The 17,187-nt window shown below is 46.1% G+C and overlaps 1 protein-coding gene across 4 annotated transcripts in view; it reads left to right on the top strand.

Annotated features, from left to right (window-relative positions):
- FCHSD2 (FCH and double SH3 domains 2) overlaps nt 1–17,187 on the top strand; it is a 441,879-nt gene that overhangs the window by 107,119 nt on the left and 317,573 nt on the right. For all 4 annotated transcript variants that reach the window (XM_069203852.1, XM_069203850.1, XM_069203849.1 and 1 more), the window contains exon 3: nt 1,549–1,594. In XM_069203852.1, coding sequence (XP_069059953.1) covers nt 1,549–1,594 — 46 coding nt within the window. The remainder of the gene's footprint in view (nt 1–1,548; nt 1,595–17,187) is intronic.

Here is a 17,187-nt window from a genome sequence, read left to right on the forward strand (position 1 = left end):
CTGTACAACATGATGGCCATATGTATTTTTCCTTTGTATGCACATCTTCGTTTACTGTTCCATCTTGTTACTGTATGCTCACCAGAGTACCTTTGTTCTTTTTATTGCATTAAGTACCAATCCATTGGCAAGTCGAGCTGTGTGGCTTCATGTTTTTTTAAAAGGACTTTAATCATTATTTTGGCTACTGTTGGTCCATCTGTTCTGAACTGTATGATCTGGCATTAATACCACAGTGCACCATTGAGGTTTGGTCTGAGTGAAGAGTCACACCATGTATGCAGCAAGAGCTCAGCCTTGGTTCAAGCATCACTGTGCCACCCGCATCCATTACAATCAGTGTTGTGGAGGGAGGAGCAGGTGGCAGGGGCGGGTCCACATCTTACTCTCAGGGTCTTTAATCACTTTGAGATTACTCTCTGGTGATCTGAGTAATTAGTCATAGTCCTGTCTCTGTACTATTTTTTCATTGAGTTCAAGGGATTATTTCTTGTGAACGATAAACGTCATTTTCGAGTGTATTTGTTTTTATTGTTTATTTTTTCTTTTTGTTTGAATGACTGGATGTACTGGGAATTTCCCTGTACAGCCCTTCCTTCCTTTTCCTTTTTTAAAGTCATTATTAATGTAATAATGGCTAGCACGAGGACCAGTTATTACCCTTGGATGAGATTATTCTAGTCGGTCCCCAAAAACTTTTTTGTTTTTATTGAAAAATAATGGCATACAATTGATACATTAGGATGGGTCTTTCAAAAGTAATTATAAGTGGTTTGTCAGAGGATCTGTGGTTTAGGACTGCTTTATTCTCCCCCAGAGGTGTTGAGATGGAATTGAGGAAATCTAAAATTAGGCTTTGGCTATGGTCACATCATGACGGAGCACCACTGTCATTTTTACAAAAGTTATTTTTAAACTGATTTTTGTGACAATCTAGCTCCAGAAGGGGATCATTTTCCTTCTCTTGTTGAACTTGTACACAGTGCACTGCCCAGAAGCTCATTGGAAACCGCAATGGATGGCTGACACGGTTTCATCTGTACCACCATTGTTAGGTTAAGCGTGCAAGCGCTTTGACCTATTGTAAGTATTGTGGGCTTTTAACCACGCCCACCGCACGCCCATCACTATCACTCGTTCGTGGGCTTGCCTTTCAGAAATCCTTTATCATTGGTAACTGCTTTACCTGTGTCCCTCCCTGGGAAGGTTGTGTTACCGCCTTGAGAACTGACCCTTTTTACATGGATACTTGCATGATTGCTGATATGTTTGACTGTAAGCAACCTTCTTTTTCCTTTTGTGTCTCCCCTTTGTGCTCATGCCGGCCAAGAAACTTTGAAACGGCTCGCTTATGTCAACTAATGTTTTACTTTTCATTTTCAATTCATGTGGCAGGAAAAGTCCAGTTAGGAATTTACAGTGCTAATAGCTCTAACTGGAGCAAATGCGAAACCCACTGCATTGCAAATGCTTGTTTTTTTTACATACTTTAGGAATGGAGCATGGTGGTACTTTTATTCTAATCACCATGTTTTCTTTGTTTTGTAGGACGTTTAGCCAGAAGAAGTCCGCTATTGAAAAAGACTATGCACAGGTAAGATCTTGAATAGTCTTCTGTTGTAACAGTATATTACACCAAAATGGCGACACTTCACTGTTGACGTAGCAAGATGGAGTTGTTTGTGCATCAGAGATTTGTGCCTTTTTAATACGGTGATAGCTGTGATCAATTTTCATTTTTCCACATAAACATCTCTTGCTAGCTGACACTTGTGGTCTAAGAAGGAGAAACAGCCTAGCCAACTGACCCAGTCTGGATGTGAGATTTTATACCAATGATATTTTATTTTTTCCATTGAATTATTGCATTACAAAGGCAGAATCTCACGAATGGGGTCCATGATATGGTTAAAGTAGGCAAGCATATTTCTGTTTTTATTTAATTTCTTCTGTGAAGTTGTTGTACTAACACGTGTAAATTAGTTTTAACCTATAATCTGTAGGAAACTCTGCTTATTGTAGTGAGAAATTAACTGCATGGCTTTGATTTCTGGGTGCTTCCATTTAAATGTGAATTCACCCTGATGAGAAGAAGGCTGCTATTAATTTTCTATTACTGTTCTAGTCACAAGAGAGTGTAACAGTTGTTTGCATTTAAAAAGAAAATTAGGCTTTTAACTAGCAGCACAGTTTTCACTGTACTTAAGGGCTCTTGCGAATGCTTGTACTCGACCTTTTACGTTTAGACTCGAGCTGGTTTGTGTATACAGATTTATAATGTCCCTGTATAGTGGGAGCAGCTTGTTTTTCATGGGCTGTTCTTTAGTGGAGAGGCTTCATTCCACAAAAAACATCTCTTTGATATATTCTAAAGTTGTTTTATGTTGTGTTTTGTCGACTTCCAGGGAGTCTTCGGTTCTGAAACTCCTGTGAGTATAGACGAGTGTTAAGACTGGTCTATGTAGTAGCTACCAATGCAAGAAGAATTCTCTTAAAAGTTCTTAAGGAAAAGATGGTCTTCTTCTCTGTTCTTTAGGATCAGGGTGAATAGTCCCAGTGGCTTGCTCCCAAGACTCATAAGGCCACGCCTCCATTTCAGTTCTCTTTCGCTGTTACTATTGGTGTGGTGGTAATTTAAAAATAAAATTTCATCCTCATATGGGAGAATGTTATCTTGTGACCTACCTGTCATTTACGCCGTGTAGATCTTGGTTAGTAAAGCAATGGAGCCACACGGATCATGTTTGCTGCATGCACATGTAGGCTGGAGTGGTTGCATCAGTATTGTGGCTTTCCACTTTGTTCTCTGAATACCTTGGACGTTCTGGACATGCAAGGATACCTTGTAGACTGTTAACTGTGGATTTGGTGGCGGCGTGAAAGGCCACATTGTTCCGCAGAGTTGAGAGCGCTGCGGGAAAGCTGTTGCGCTTGAGAGGTGCACTGACAATAAAGTTCTGGTGACGGGCATCAGGAGGCAGATCATGAAATAAAAGCACAACGGTTGAAGGAATAACATGCTGGCTTGTAATGGCTACAGGTGATGTGCTTTCCAAAGTGGTGATGCCGAAGAAAGTTAACCCGTCAATCCTGAATTTGGACCAAAGATGTACTGATGCTGTTTTTTTGGGTAGGTTGTGGTAGTGCTGCGCATGGCCCTGTGTTTACTAAGGAGATGACATAGATTACTTTTCTGGTTGCTATTTAGTGGGTGAGATATTAAATAATACCAAATACCTCATTATAATGAAAAAGGCTATATTATTAGTAATAAAGTTCCATCCCCCTGCCCGTAAAGCTCCCAAAAATGTCAGAGAATTCCCAAGAACTTTAAAACCCTCAAATACTTATCCACTTGCCCGTTCTCTAACTTCACCACTGTCGTGTTGTCCACTTTGAACATCACTTTTCTGTTTGCCCGCTCCTCCTTCAACACCACCAAAAGGTCCAGAAATGGAAATAATTCAAGGAAGTAACACCTCTGCCCTGCTTCAACCAGTGTTGTGGCAGTTGTTCCCCACACCATCGGCTGTCCCAGAACAAGCCAATGCCAAGAACACCTTGATGTGGAGACATCTAAACATGCTAATTTGTCCCATCGTCAACAAAAAAAATATGCTTACTCTATTGAAATTTTCCAGAAAATACTGCCATTCTTTCAGATCTGCCCTTAGAGCACCTATCACTCACACCACATTAAGTAGTAAAACCATCCCCCGGGCATGGCAAAGCTCAGCATTCTACTAAGCGTTTTGACGACTTTGGGCACCCTGCACATTTTCTTCATTCCCTCACCAATTTATTTGCCTCATCTACTGTAGCTTCTTCGGGAGCAATGTAGTTGTTCATATAGGACCTCTCGGGCTGTGTTGAGTGGTCGATCAAAATATATTCCCCTTGTGTTTTCTTAAGTAACCACCTCCGTAGGGGACCATATCAACTCAGATAAAGGTGAAAAAACTGGCCTTCAATCCTCCCTTTTTGCACCTAATTTCTATTTTTTTCCTTCACCACTGATTTTAAGCTCCTTTGCGGATTTCAAGTTGTTTGACCACCGATACTGCCGAGGGCCTTGATATCCCAACCTAAGTTCCTCACCTTCAAGCCTGCTGGCAGCCTCTCTGTCTAGACCATACGTCAACCAACCTCTCATCCTATCAAGCTGAACCAGTGTGGGGGCTTTGTGATAAGCCTGATCCTGTTGTCCCCTACCTCTGGGCACTGTCCACTGCTCCCTTTGCCCGCCACCTGCTCAAAACATTGTGCACGCAGGTGTCTCACCCCACAGAGGCAACCTCTTCTTTCCCCCATCCCAGTCCTTTTCATCACCTTTTTAGATCTCTCTGGCCTGTTGTAATCTATCTATGGGCTTTTAACAACACCCACCGCATGCCCATCACTATGACTTGTTCATGGGCTTGCCTTTCAAAAATCCTTTGCTATCATTGGTAAGTGCTTTATGTTTGACCCTCCTTGGGGCAGTTTTGTTACCGCCTTGGCCATCGTCCCTGTTCCATGGATAATTACACTTTTGCCGATATGCTTGACGGTGAGCAAACTTTTGTTTTCTTTTGTGTCTCTCCTTCGCACTCCTGCTCGTGGCAGCCGTGGTGCTTTGAATCGGCTCCCTTATGTCAACTGTTTTATTTTTCATTTTCAATTTGTGGCAAGAAAAGTCCAATTAGGAATCTACAACGCTAATAGCTCTAACTTGAGCAAACACAAGACCCTTTGCATTGCAAATGCTTCTATTCCTTTCTTTCCGTTCTAGTCCACTGACTTCACTTCAACATCACCACCAACCTCGTCTTTATTACCTCCTGGTGTTGGATCAGACCCTACAGCCTTCTCAGAACCCCCATGACTCTTGCGCTCTGCAACGTTTCCATGATGCCTCTTCCCACACCAACTGAATTTTACCTCTCGCCTTGCTCCTGGGACATCACCACATTCCATTCAGGCCACCACTTCCTGTATCTTGTTGCAAGGTTCTTTTGTCACTTCTCCCCAATCCTTGTCCCCTGCTGTCCGGCAAACATCTTCTGTCTACATAGTGTGCTGACTACTTCCTGCTTGTGTCTACTCTTCACACCTGCAGTGCGCCAAACATTCTTTGGCGATGAATTGCCCCTTAGCCCCTCCATATATACTTACTTTGTGTCCCCTCCCTTTTACCAATCCCTATGCTCTCCTGAACCTCTCCTTCTTCCATTTGATTGCTCTCATCCTCATTATCGAAGCAGGCTGGTGAGCCAGGAAAATATTGTTAGCCCCTTGAATTACTGCAGTTCCCTCTACATGGAGGTAGAAAAGGGATTGTAAAGGAAATTGTACGGCTTTAAGAATGTGACAGTGTAGGAAAGTACCATCTTGCCTGGCATGTTACCCCCATTTTTCACTGTATATATGTTGTTTTAGTTGTATGTGTCACTGGGACCCTGGTAACCCAGGGCCCCAGTGCTCATAAGTGTGCCTGAATGTGTTACCTGTGTAGTGACTAACTGTCTCACTGAGGCTCTGCTAACCAGAACCTCAGTGGTTATGCTCTCTCATTTCTTTCCAAATTGTCACTGACAGGCTAGTGACCATTTTTACCAATTTACATTGGCTTACTGGAACACCCTTATAATTCCCTAGTATATGGTACTGAGGTACCCAGGGTATTGGGGTTCCAGGAGATCCCTATGGGCTGCAGCATTTCTTTTGCCACCCATAGGGAGCTCTGACAATTCTTACACAGGCCTGCCACTGCAGCCTGAGTGAAATAACGTCCACGTTATTTCACAGCCATTTTACACTGCACTTGTAATCAGAGCACAGGGAGTTGTACTTGCAATTTATAAGTCACCTATATGTCTAACCTTTACCTGGTAAAGGTTAGGTGCAAAGTTACTTAGTGTGAGGGCACCCTGGCACTAGCCAAGGTGCCCCCACATTGTTCAGAGCCAATTCCCTGAACACCATTACACGCGTGCACTACATATAGGTCACTACCTATATGTAGCTTCACCATGGTAACTCCGAATATGGCCATGTAACATGTCTATGATCATGGAATTGCCCCCTCTATACCATCCTGGCATAGTTGGCACAATCCCATGATCCCAGTGGTCTGTAGCACAGACCCTGGTACTGCCAAACTGCCCTTCCTGGGGTTTCACTGCAGCTGCTGCTGCTGCCAACCCCTCAGACAGGCAGCTGCCCTCCTGGGGTCCAGCCAGGCCTGGCCCAGGATGGCAGAACAAAGAACTTCCTCTGAGAGAGGGTGTGACACCCTCTCCCTTTGGAAAATGGTGTGAAGGCAGGGGAGGAGTAGCCTCCCCCAGCCTCTGGAAATGCTTTGTTGGGCACAGATGTGCCCAATTCTGCATAAGCCAGTCTACACCGGTTCAGGGACCCCTTAGCCCCTGCTCTGGCGCGAAACTGGACAAAGGAAAGGGGAGTGACCACTCCCCTGACCTGCACCTCCCCTGGGAGGTGTCCAGAGCTCCTCCAGTGTGCTCCAGACCTCTGCCATCTTGGAAACAGAGGTGCTGCTGGCACACTGGACTGCTCTGAGTGGCCAGTGCCACCAGGTGACGTCAGAGACTCCTGCTGATAGGCTCCTTCATGTGTTAGTAGCCTATCCTCTCTCCTAGGTAGCCAAACCCTCTTTTCTGTCTATTTAGGGTCTCTGTCTCTGGGGAAACTTTAGATAACGAATGCATGAGCTCAGCCGAGTTCCTCTGCATCTCTCTCTTCACCTTCTGATAAGGAAACGACCGCTGACCGCGCTGGAAGCCTGCAAACCTGCAACATAGTAGCAAAGACGACTACTGCAACTCTGTAACGCTGATCCTGCCGCCTTCTCTACTGTTTTCCTGCTTGTGCATGCTGTGGGGGTAGCCTGCCTCCTCTCTGCACCAGAAGCTCCGAAGAAATCTCCCGTGGGTCGACGGAATCTTCCCCCTGCAACCGCAGGCACCAAAAAGCTGCATTACCGGTCCCTTGGGTCTCCTCTCAGCACGACGAGCGAGGTCCCTCGAATCCAGCGACTCTGTCCAAGTGACCACCACGGTCCAGTGACTCTTCAGTCCAAGTTTGGTGGAGGTAAGTCCTTGCCTCACCTCGCTGGGCTGCATTGCTGGGAACCGCGACTTTGCAAGCTACTCCGGCCCCTGTGCACTTCCGGCGGAAATCCTTTGTGCACAGCCAAGCCTGGGTCCACGGCACTCTAACCTGCATTGCACGACTTTCTAAGTTGGTCTCCGGCGACGTGGGACTCCTTTGTGCAACTTCGGCGAGCACCGTTTCACGCATCCTCGTAGTGCCTGTTTCTGGCACTTCTCCGGGTGCTACCTGCTTCAGTGAGGGCTCTTTGTCTTGCTCGACGTCCCCTCTCTCTTCAGGTCCAATTTGCGACCTCCTGGTCCCTCCTGGGCCCCAGCAGCGTCCAAAAACACCAAACGCACGATTTGCGCCTAGCAAGGCTTGTTGGCGTCCTTTCGGCGGGAAAACACTTCTGCACGACTCTCCACGGCGAGAGGGATCCGTCCACCAAAGGGGAAGTCTCTAGCCCTTTTCGTTCCTGCAGAAACCTCAGCTTCTTCTGTCCAGTCGAAGCTTCTTTGCACCCGCACCTGGCATTTCCTGGGCATCTGCCCATCTCCGACTTGCTTGTGACTTTTGGACTTGGTCCCCTTGTTCCACAGGTACCCTAGATTGGAAATCCACAGTTGTTGCATTGCTGGTTTGTGTCTTTCCTGCATTATTCCTCTAACACAACTCTTTTGTCCTTAGGGGAACTTTAGTGCACTTTGCACTCACTTTTCAGGGTCTTGGGGAGGGTTATTTTTCTAACTCTCACTATTTTCTAATAGTCCCAGCGACCCTCTACAAGGTCACATAGGTTTGGGGTCCATTCGTGGTTCGCATTCCACTTTTGGAGTATATGGTTTGTGTTGCCCCTATCCCTATATTTCCCCATTGCATCCTATTGTAACTATACATTGTTTGCACTGTTTTCTAAGACTATACTGCATATTTTTGCTATTGTGTATATATATCTTGTGTATATTTCCTATCCTCTCACTGAGGGTACACTCTAAGATACTTTGGCATATTGTCATAAAAATAAAGTACCTTTATTTTTAGTATAACTGTGTATTGTGTTTTCTTATGATATTGTGCATATGACACTAAGTGGTACTGTAGTAGCTTCACACGTCTCCTAGTTCAGCCTAAGCTGCTCTGCTAAGCTACCATTATCTATCAGCCTAAGGTGCTAGACACCCTATACACTAATAAGGGATAACTGGGCCTGGTGCAAGGTGCAAGTACCCCTTGGTACTCACTACAAGCCAGTCCAGCCTCCTACAGACAGCCAAGACGATATTGGACCTTCCTTGTTGGTCATCTTCTTCAGAGGTCCTAAATCATCTGCACTGACTTCTAGTTGAAAAGCGGGTGAAGTATAGATTATTCAGTCTCTTATACAACGCAGCTCATGGGATAGGACCAGTCTGTCTGGCTACTATAGTTAAGAGGTACACTCACTTTTTGTCTGCTGCGCTGCTCTGATGCCCAGGAGCTGGTTCTGCCATGGGTCACTCTATGCCATACAGCAGGCAAGTCTTTCTCCAGTTGTGCACCGATGAGCTTCCTGTTCATCCCTTTTCTACTTCAGTTCAGGAAAGCTCTAAAAAGTTGACTGTTTGGCATCTAGTAGTTTGCTTTGTGCATGTTTTGAGAAGTTGTGACGACAGTTATTAGTCCCTCTTGCCTCTGCCTGTTGCCACGTCTTTGTTGGGAATCTTTTGTTTGAGCACCAAGGCACCCTTAGGGGTATTTGTTGTGCTCTATAAAATAAATAACATAATTCAACACTAACTCATCATCTAATTTGTACTCTCTCCACTCCCACTCGCACTTGGATTATCAGTTTTACCCACAACCTGTCATACAACAACCATTCAGATGCAGTTTTTGGGATTGAGCCATTTGAAAAATCTTGTTCCTGCACTGCCAAAGGATCCACAGGCAACCTCCTCCTCTCTTCTTGCTGGTTTCATTGAGTCATAGCTAACCCAGGTGGTGAGTGCAACCACTGCCTGGTCTCCTTTGCTGGGATCGTGTGTTGATCGCCCTCCAGACTGCTCCTGTGTTAAACAGCATACCTGATCCATGAGCCCCCGAGTCGCTCCACGGTCATCTCCTCCCACACCTTCTCATTTGCGCCAATGCCCCTTTTCAACAGGATCTTCTGACTAGGTGGCCTTAAATCTTCTTTACTTGCTTCATTTCACCCAGGCAGCATCCTGAAATCTTTATCCTGCTTCTTATTCAACTTCTTCTGCACTTCACCCAGCCACTCTGTCCATCTCATCTCAACTCAACTTCCTTGCCCTCGTTCACCTCATACGCTGGTTCTCTATTTCCCCAACCACTACATCAAACTCTTACTTGTCGCAGAACCCTCTCCTCCCCCCTTCTTTTATCCACTGTGTGTCACAAAAATGGCTTAAAATTGTGTGTGACTACAATTCCCATAGGCCTCTGATTGTTCTCATCATTCCATGACTCAGCGGTGTGCCACTGCTTCCCATGCACCACCTGCTGGACAGCTGCCTTTACTGCGTCCAACGTAGGTAGTGCTAATCCTCTGACGGACAAGGTGGGCCCACTCTGGCCCCTCCTACTTCTATTGCCCCTTTGCCTTCTGCTCCTTCAGTTACACTACCACTCCCAGGATCCTCCTTTTTGGGATGAAGCAGCATCATTTACGCCCAGCCCTTCTTAGCTTGGAGGCCGCTGATGGCGAGATGGCTCCCCCGGTAGGTCCTGAATTTTGTTGGGCCCTTGAATAGCATGTCTCACAAGAAGCCTGTCCAGCACAGTCCATTTTGTGGCCTCCAGGCCATGTCCCCTCACACTCCCTCTTGGCAGCAAGCACCCACCACCGCTGCTACCCCCATGCAGCATGATGCTCACACTCACCTATACCTGCCCAAAAACTAGCTATTCCACCCTATCGCACCCCCGCTGCCAAACCTCATGCAGTGTGGTCCTCACACACGCCTAGGACTTCCCCTGAGCCCTGCGTTTGAGTGAGTCCTCCCTCTGTAGTGCACACAGCATCTCTAGGCCCTCCCTGACCTCCCCACCTTGGTCTTACCCCACCCACTTCCATGCCCTCAGAGTTCCTTATGGTCCCTAAAACCTCAATCTACCATGCAGCCCCTTCACCAGACCACCACGCCTGGGCCTATCTAAACTACAGATGGATGCAGATGAAGATCAAGAGTCCATCAAAGGATAATGAACCCCCGACTACTACCCTATATAACCATATCGCTAACCCCGCCCACCTAGCTACCCCTACCCGATAACCTGCTGAGTTCATTGGCCAGAGTCATCTGCCTGAGTAAGCCTGGCAGCCCATTCTCATTGCAGTGGTGGGAGGTGTGCATTGTGTGTGTTAGATCTTTTGCACCAGTTCCTGCCACTGTGGGGGCTGTCCCCTATGTCCTTGGTGACAAAAAGCACCCCAGGAAAACTGCATTACTTTAAAAAATAAGCTGTTTTGAGGCTCTTGGCTTTCATGTGATGAAAGCAACCGCAAAAGGGGCGAATTGTAAAATCAGTCGAAAATTGTAGCATTCGACCTCTCTGGAGAACATTTGTACTTAAAGGTATGCAGTAAATAAAGACTTTGTATAATCTTTTGGACTGCTCAGATAACACTTGCCTAAACCTAAACAGGTTGGACAAATGGCTTACTTTCAAACGTCACCGCCTTGCCTCGTGACTGATAAAGGTACCCACTATCGGTCCCTTGTGACTGTAGGCAAAGGTCTGGTGTGAAAAAAAAAAATGAAAAAAAAATCAATCTTACTGTGTTAACAAAACCCTTTCTTTGCAGAGAGCAGTTGAATCCTGCTCATTGCTCTGGGGTCAAGGGTCAGGGAACGCAATGGATCACAGGAGAGCACCCGCATGGCCAGGAGGAAACATTTAATAAAAGCAATAGGCAATTCATTGAGGCACTCTATTAATTTCAGATGCTGCTAGCTTTAAACTCCCATGATGACAGATGGATTTATGGTTAGTAAGTAATTGAGATGACCCTGGGCCATCCAGCTTTGAAAGACCAGCAAGAGGGCCGAAGCGCATGCTCGAGAGGGGCACTCTGGCTACAAGTGGTGTACTACTGTGAATGATTATTGGAAGGCCTAACACCATATATAATATAATTTTTTTTAAATATATTTTTATATTTCGCTCCACTCCCTGGAGTGCAGTGTGGCATTTTTAAATCCTAAAATTCTGCAGGTGTGAAATGTTTACAGAGTAGTCGACCTCTGCGACTTGTGCGCGCCAAATTTCAGCAACTACTGGTGGTGGAATATATATATATATATATATATATATATAGAGAGAGAGAGAGAATTTTTGTTTTTACTTGATTGTGTGTTTTATTGCATGAAATGCAGTAGTATAAAAACACTTATGTCACAGTTCCCTGCGAAATAATGTCTATATCATCATAACAACGGCCCACAAGCCATATTGCAGAGCGTTACGATTGTCGGGGGGGGTGGATAGATTGACGTGACTTTGAGGAGCAAATTTTACAGCAAAGCGATCTTAATTATGCAACGAACAGACACAAATTTTGTGAATATTTTCTGGCAGTATTATTTCATTTGTTTGAGCTTGCTTTGTCAAATCCACAAATTATGTGGCAAATGAAGTAAATCTATTATTAAGAGTTAAACGCTGTAACCAAGGAATCGCATAAATTCCATGGCCTTCACCATTGCCAATTGTTTTATCTAAAATGTATTCATGAAATGTAAACAAAACCTAAACATTTTAGTTCCAATCTGTGTGCATTATCAGCAGCCAGTTGGGGAAAAAAAACATTTAAATAAGCAAAGTGCGGCAAAATATACATGTAGTTTAAACCCCAAGGCTGAATGCCACCAGAACCTCTCATAGCGATATTGCACCATATTATAGAGTTAGCCATTACCTATCGTCTGTATATTTAGATGTGGTTACTTGTTATGTACCCTGTTTATGCGCTGGGTGTAATAGGCCAGTGGTCCACGAAGCCTCCTCAGGGGGCCCATGACTGCTTATAAAAATGGAATGATATTAACAGATAAGGTCCTCAGCTTTCAGTAATGACTTATTGGGGGGTCCCCGGATTCCAATAGCTATTCAGGAGGGGTCCCCGGGTTCCAGAACTGATAAGGTGGGGATCCCCAGGAGTCAAAAGGCTGGAAACCACTGTAATATGCTATTTATTAACGTTGCTGAGTTCGGGGCGAGGCCATGGCCCACGAGAGGCAAACCCCCCAGTGTTAAGATGGCGGGTCCCCTCCTTCAAAAATGGTAATGAATAGAATATTTGTCTCTTTGCATCTAGTGTGCATGTCTGCAATTGAAACCATCTGGCTGGGACTGTAAATAATATTGCAAACTGAGTTTGTTCAGGATTTCTTAACTCATTGGCGTAATGATACCCTGCGTCAATCAGGTAACAGGTTGGAATTTAACCAACGTTGTGTCCATGAGGTAACACTTGTTGGAATAAATTTTGAAACCGATGTTCATGTTTAGCCAGCATGCTTTGATTGATGGCTCATGTAGGTACCTGGTCTTGTGCGGTTCACGTGTTTTGTATCCGTCTTCTCCGACAACTAGAGCGGGAGCTCTCAGGCTGGTCATTGGAATAATGGTAGTAACAGAGCATTACATCTACAGATAGATGTCCACTGGTTGGCCGCCTCGTGGACAAGGCAGTTTGGTCATTCCTTCATCAAATGATGTCCTGTTTGTGTTGGAAAAAAATCCCTGATGATTCGTTTAACTATTGAGCTGGGAGAATTGAATCATTTGGTAACTGTCAGCCTCCTTGCTGGTTACTCCCTGTTCCGTGGTCTTGTGATTGATGGTTACATATGTTTGTGATGATTTGTATCGCACAAGCCTACAGGGCGTTGTAGATGTGTACTTTGGTGGTATTGTTGATGCGAGGAGGCTCTTTTGAGTGGGTAAAATAAACTATACTATACCATGACTCTTAACATATCGTGAAGTACAACTCCCTGTGCTCTGATCACTGTGCAAACAACACTCTTGACCCCTCACAATCCGGGTTCCGCAAGAACCACAGCACGGAAACCGCCCTTGTTGCATGCACTGACGACATCAGGACCAAAGGCGAGACCGTCGCACTCATCCTCCTAGACCATTCCGCAGCCTTTGACGCCGTCTGCACGCCACCACACACGCCTCCACAACATAGGAATTCACCACAAAGCCTTAGACTGGCTCACCGCCTTCCTCTCCGACTGGACCCAGAGAGTCCGCCTTCCACCCTTCCACTCCAACTCTACCAAGATCACCTGCGGAGTCCCCCAAGGGTCCTCCCTCAGCCCCACACTCTTCAACATCTACATGATCCCCCTAACCAACATCTTCTGAGCACACGGAATCACTATCCTCTCCTATGCAGATGACACCCAACTCATCCGCTCCCTCACTTGCAACCCCACCACCGCCAAAACCAACCTACACGCTGCTCTCCTCCGCACTGCCAACTGGATGACCACTAACCACCTCAAGCTCAACTCCATCAAAACCGAGATCATCATCTTCGGCCCCAACAAAAGCACATGGGATGACTCCTGGTGGCCCACCGCCCTAGGCCCCGCACCCACCCCCCCCAAACCACATACGCAACCTCGGCATCATCCTGGACCCCTCCCTCTCCATGACACAGCAAATCAATGCTCTAACTTCCTCCTGCTTCCACACACTCCGCACTCTAAAAAAAAAAAAAAAAAAAAAAAAAATAATTCAAATGGATTCCCCCAGAGACCAGGAAGACAGTCACCCACGCACTCATCAGCAGCAGACTTGACTACGGTAACGCCCTCTACGCCGGCACCACACTCAAACTCAAACGCAAACTCAAACTCCAGAGAATCCAGAACACAGCTGCACGCCTCGTCCTTGGCCTCCCCCGCCACAAACGAATCTCACCACACCTCAAATCCCTTCACTGGCTCCCCATAGACAAGAGAATCACATTCAAGATCCCCATCCACGCTCACAAATCCCTCCACAACACCGGCCCAACCTACCTCAACGAAAGAGTGAACTTCCACACGCAACCTCCGATCAGCCGACCTCGCCCTAGCCACAGTCCCCCGCATCCAACGCACCACCACAAGAGGCAGGTCCTTCTCCTACCTCGCCCCCAAAACCTGGAACTCCCTCCCCACCAACCTTCGCAAAACCAAAGACCTCCTGCTCTTCAGAAAGAACCTCAAGACATGGTTGCTCGAACAGTGACCCTCCCTGCCCCCACCTTGATTCCTCCCAACCAGCGCCTTGAGACCCTCACGGGTGAGTACAGCGCGCTCTATAAATGTCTTTGATTGATTGATTGTGTGATGTCCTTTGCTTCTGTCTACTTCGTGTCTTGGCTTGTGATTAGCAATGTTTTCTTTACATTTTGGTGCAATGGATTCTGAAGGTCAAATAGATGCTTTGGGTACATTTTGGATGTAGGTTTTACAAATGGATGGAAAAGGGAAGTTCGGATTCATTTCACAATTTGTTACGTTTTCTGTGCTTAACAAGACCAATAGTTCTGAAAGAATATTCCCATGACTGTTGTCAAAGTTCTTACCGTGCAGACAGGTAGCATCCCATCTTCGGTCTCTGGTCTCTCAGCTCCTCTGGCCCCTGCACACTGTTGCTGGGCAGAACCTTGTAGAAGCCAATTCAAGTTTCCCCACCCAGCATTTTTCAGCTGCGTTTTCCACACACACCCAACGCAACCCAAAAAGCCGCAGTGCACTTGCCGAACATCAACACCTCCCTTCCCCGGCCAGCGTCCCTAGCAGCGAAGAATGGGGCATCTGTGCCCGACGCACAGAGCGCCACTGTGTTTAGACGCTGTAAATGAATCTCTTGCCACACAGAATAGAAAGTACTGAGGAAGGTCACTTAAAGAGGCCTTTTTGAGAATATACAAAAGTCACTATGGGCTAATTCAGACTTTCTAAAACCAACAAAGCGCGAGCTGTAGCCGGGGAACACAGCAGCCTCCTGACAGAACAGCTGAGCAGGACGAACATGGGATGAAGTCAGGTCTGGCCGCTGACTCAGCAGTCGGCCCAGCCACCGGGGCCTTGGTAAAATCATTTTGAAGCCCTGGCCGTCAAATTGTTACAAGAGACTGTGTGTGTTTTGAGTTCGCCCAGGGATGGGCCTGGCACCGGCCTGCCTCTGAAGGAAGCTGGGTACAAAAGCTGTACTGTGGCTGCAGGAAGAGGCTGGGGACTTGAAGGGCATGCCGCTGCTGGCAAGAGGCTCGGGTGGGGTGCAGCGAGAATAGGGAAGAAAACGGATATATTCAAGTTATCCAGAACACCCAAGTCATCCTTTAGTTTCCCCAAAACAAACTTGTAGAGTTCGCGCCTCTCCGCCAGGCAGGTGGGTGTGATTGTATTCAGCACAGGGCCAGTGCCCCCGTAGAGAACACAATTCTTGAAAAGGTATATGACCAAGTTAGTTTTGGACGCTCTTTTGAAAATCTCTATGGCAGGGCAGGAGTGGGACATATTCTAGAGCAGTGGTTCCCAACCTGTGGTCCGGGCACCGCTGGGGGTCCGCAATGCGTCCTCAGTGGTCCGCGACTGCCTAGAAAATAAAATAATATTATCTGATTAGGTCCCCAGCTTTCATGAATGACTCAGTGAGGGTCCCCGGATTCCAATAATGATTCAGTGGTGGTCCCCGGGTTCCAGTAATGATTAAGTGGGGGGCCAAAGAAGTCAAAAGGTTGGGAACCGCTGTTGTTCTAGAGGCCTAACACACTTTATCTGAGGTCTCACACTACCAATGTACTGTAGCGTGCGAGCGGAGACAGGTCAAAGGCCTTCTTAGGTCTGGTCTGCTTAGAGTGGGCTTTGGGTCTGTCCCTTTCAGCCATTGGCTTTCTTCAGCCCGCTTCATTTCCCCGTGGGCTTGAGACTTTATTGCGTCTTGGCTCCTACTGATGAAGTATTCATCTCACCTAATTCTCCAGGCCAGTGGTTCCCAACCTGTGGTCCGGGGACCCCTGGGGGTCCGCGACTGCTAAAAAAAAGTTCAATAATATTAACAGATTAGGTCCCCAGCTTTCAGTAATGACTCAGTAGGGGGGGGGGGATATCAAAGATTCAGTGGGGGTCCCCGCGCACCAGTAGCGACACAGTGGGGGTCTACAGAAGTCGAAAGGTTGGGAACCACTGCTCCAGGCTGTTTGGCAGTAGAAATGAAACACACTTTGAATTTGTGATTGCTGGATTGCATGTCTAAGTGATTGGCTGCTAGGGGCTGTAAGTTAGTTACATTATTCATGGTGCACTTTATCTGTGCTGCTGCCTCTTAGTAATCCTATAGCCAGTGCCATTTGTTCAGTGTGATTGGCTTGTATGTTTGAGTGGTAGTGATTGTTTGTTTGTTTTCTAAGATTTTCTCACTAGTATTTAGGGAAAGTTGAACATTACTACGATATAATGATTAGTGGGGAGAGAGAGAATCTGTTGGAATGAGGAATACTTTAATGGAGTATGATTAAGAATCCACCCTGAAGAGTTGTTATAACCAGCATCACAATTACATGAATTAAAATAAAAAACACTTTTGTAGTAAACATCTTTGTAAACAAGAAGCATTTCAACCACCTGCCCTGACCCGACCATAAACCTCCTCCAAATTGAAATCCGTGCCATATCTGTGAGTTTGGTCCACTACCCTACCCCTATCCCAGGTAGTACATTTTACTCTTTATCACCTATTCCCTTCAGTTTCATAAGGATCAAATATCAAATGTTTCCAGTGTTTATTTTATGTTCATAATACTTAAAAAAGCATAAAATCGATCAATACATTTTTTTTCTTACTGTCTTTACCAGATTTGCAAAAAGGCCATGTTCATTTATGACCGCTTTTTGCACATCAATTCATAGTCCTAGCACATCTGGCTTGTAATTTCCTATCAAAGCATGAAAGGCAGAGTCAGCCCTGCGGGCCTGCAGGCATTTCAACTTAGAACATCAGGCTGTCTACAGATGTTTCGAGCAGCTAAATAATAACATTTTATACACAGTCACCAAGTCCTACCGCTCCGATGACGCAAAG

This window comes from Pleurodeles waltl, chromosome 8 (genome assembly GCF_031143425.1).
Source record: "Pleurodeles waltl isolate 20211129_DDA chromosome 8, aPleWal1.hap1.20221129, whole genome shotgun sequence".
Taxonomy (NCBI): Eukaryota; Metazoa; Chordata; class Amphibia; order Caudata; family Salamandridae; genus Pleurodeles; species Pleurodeles waltl.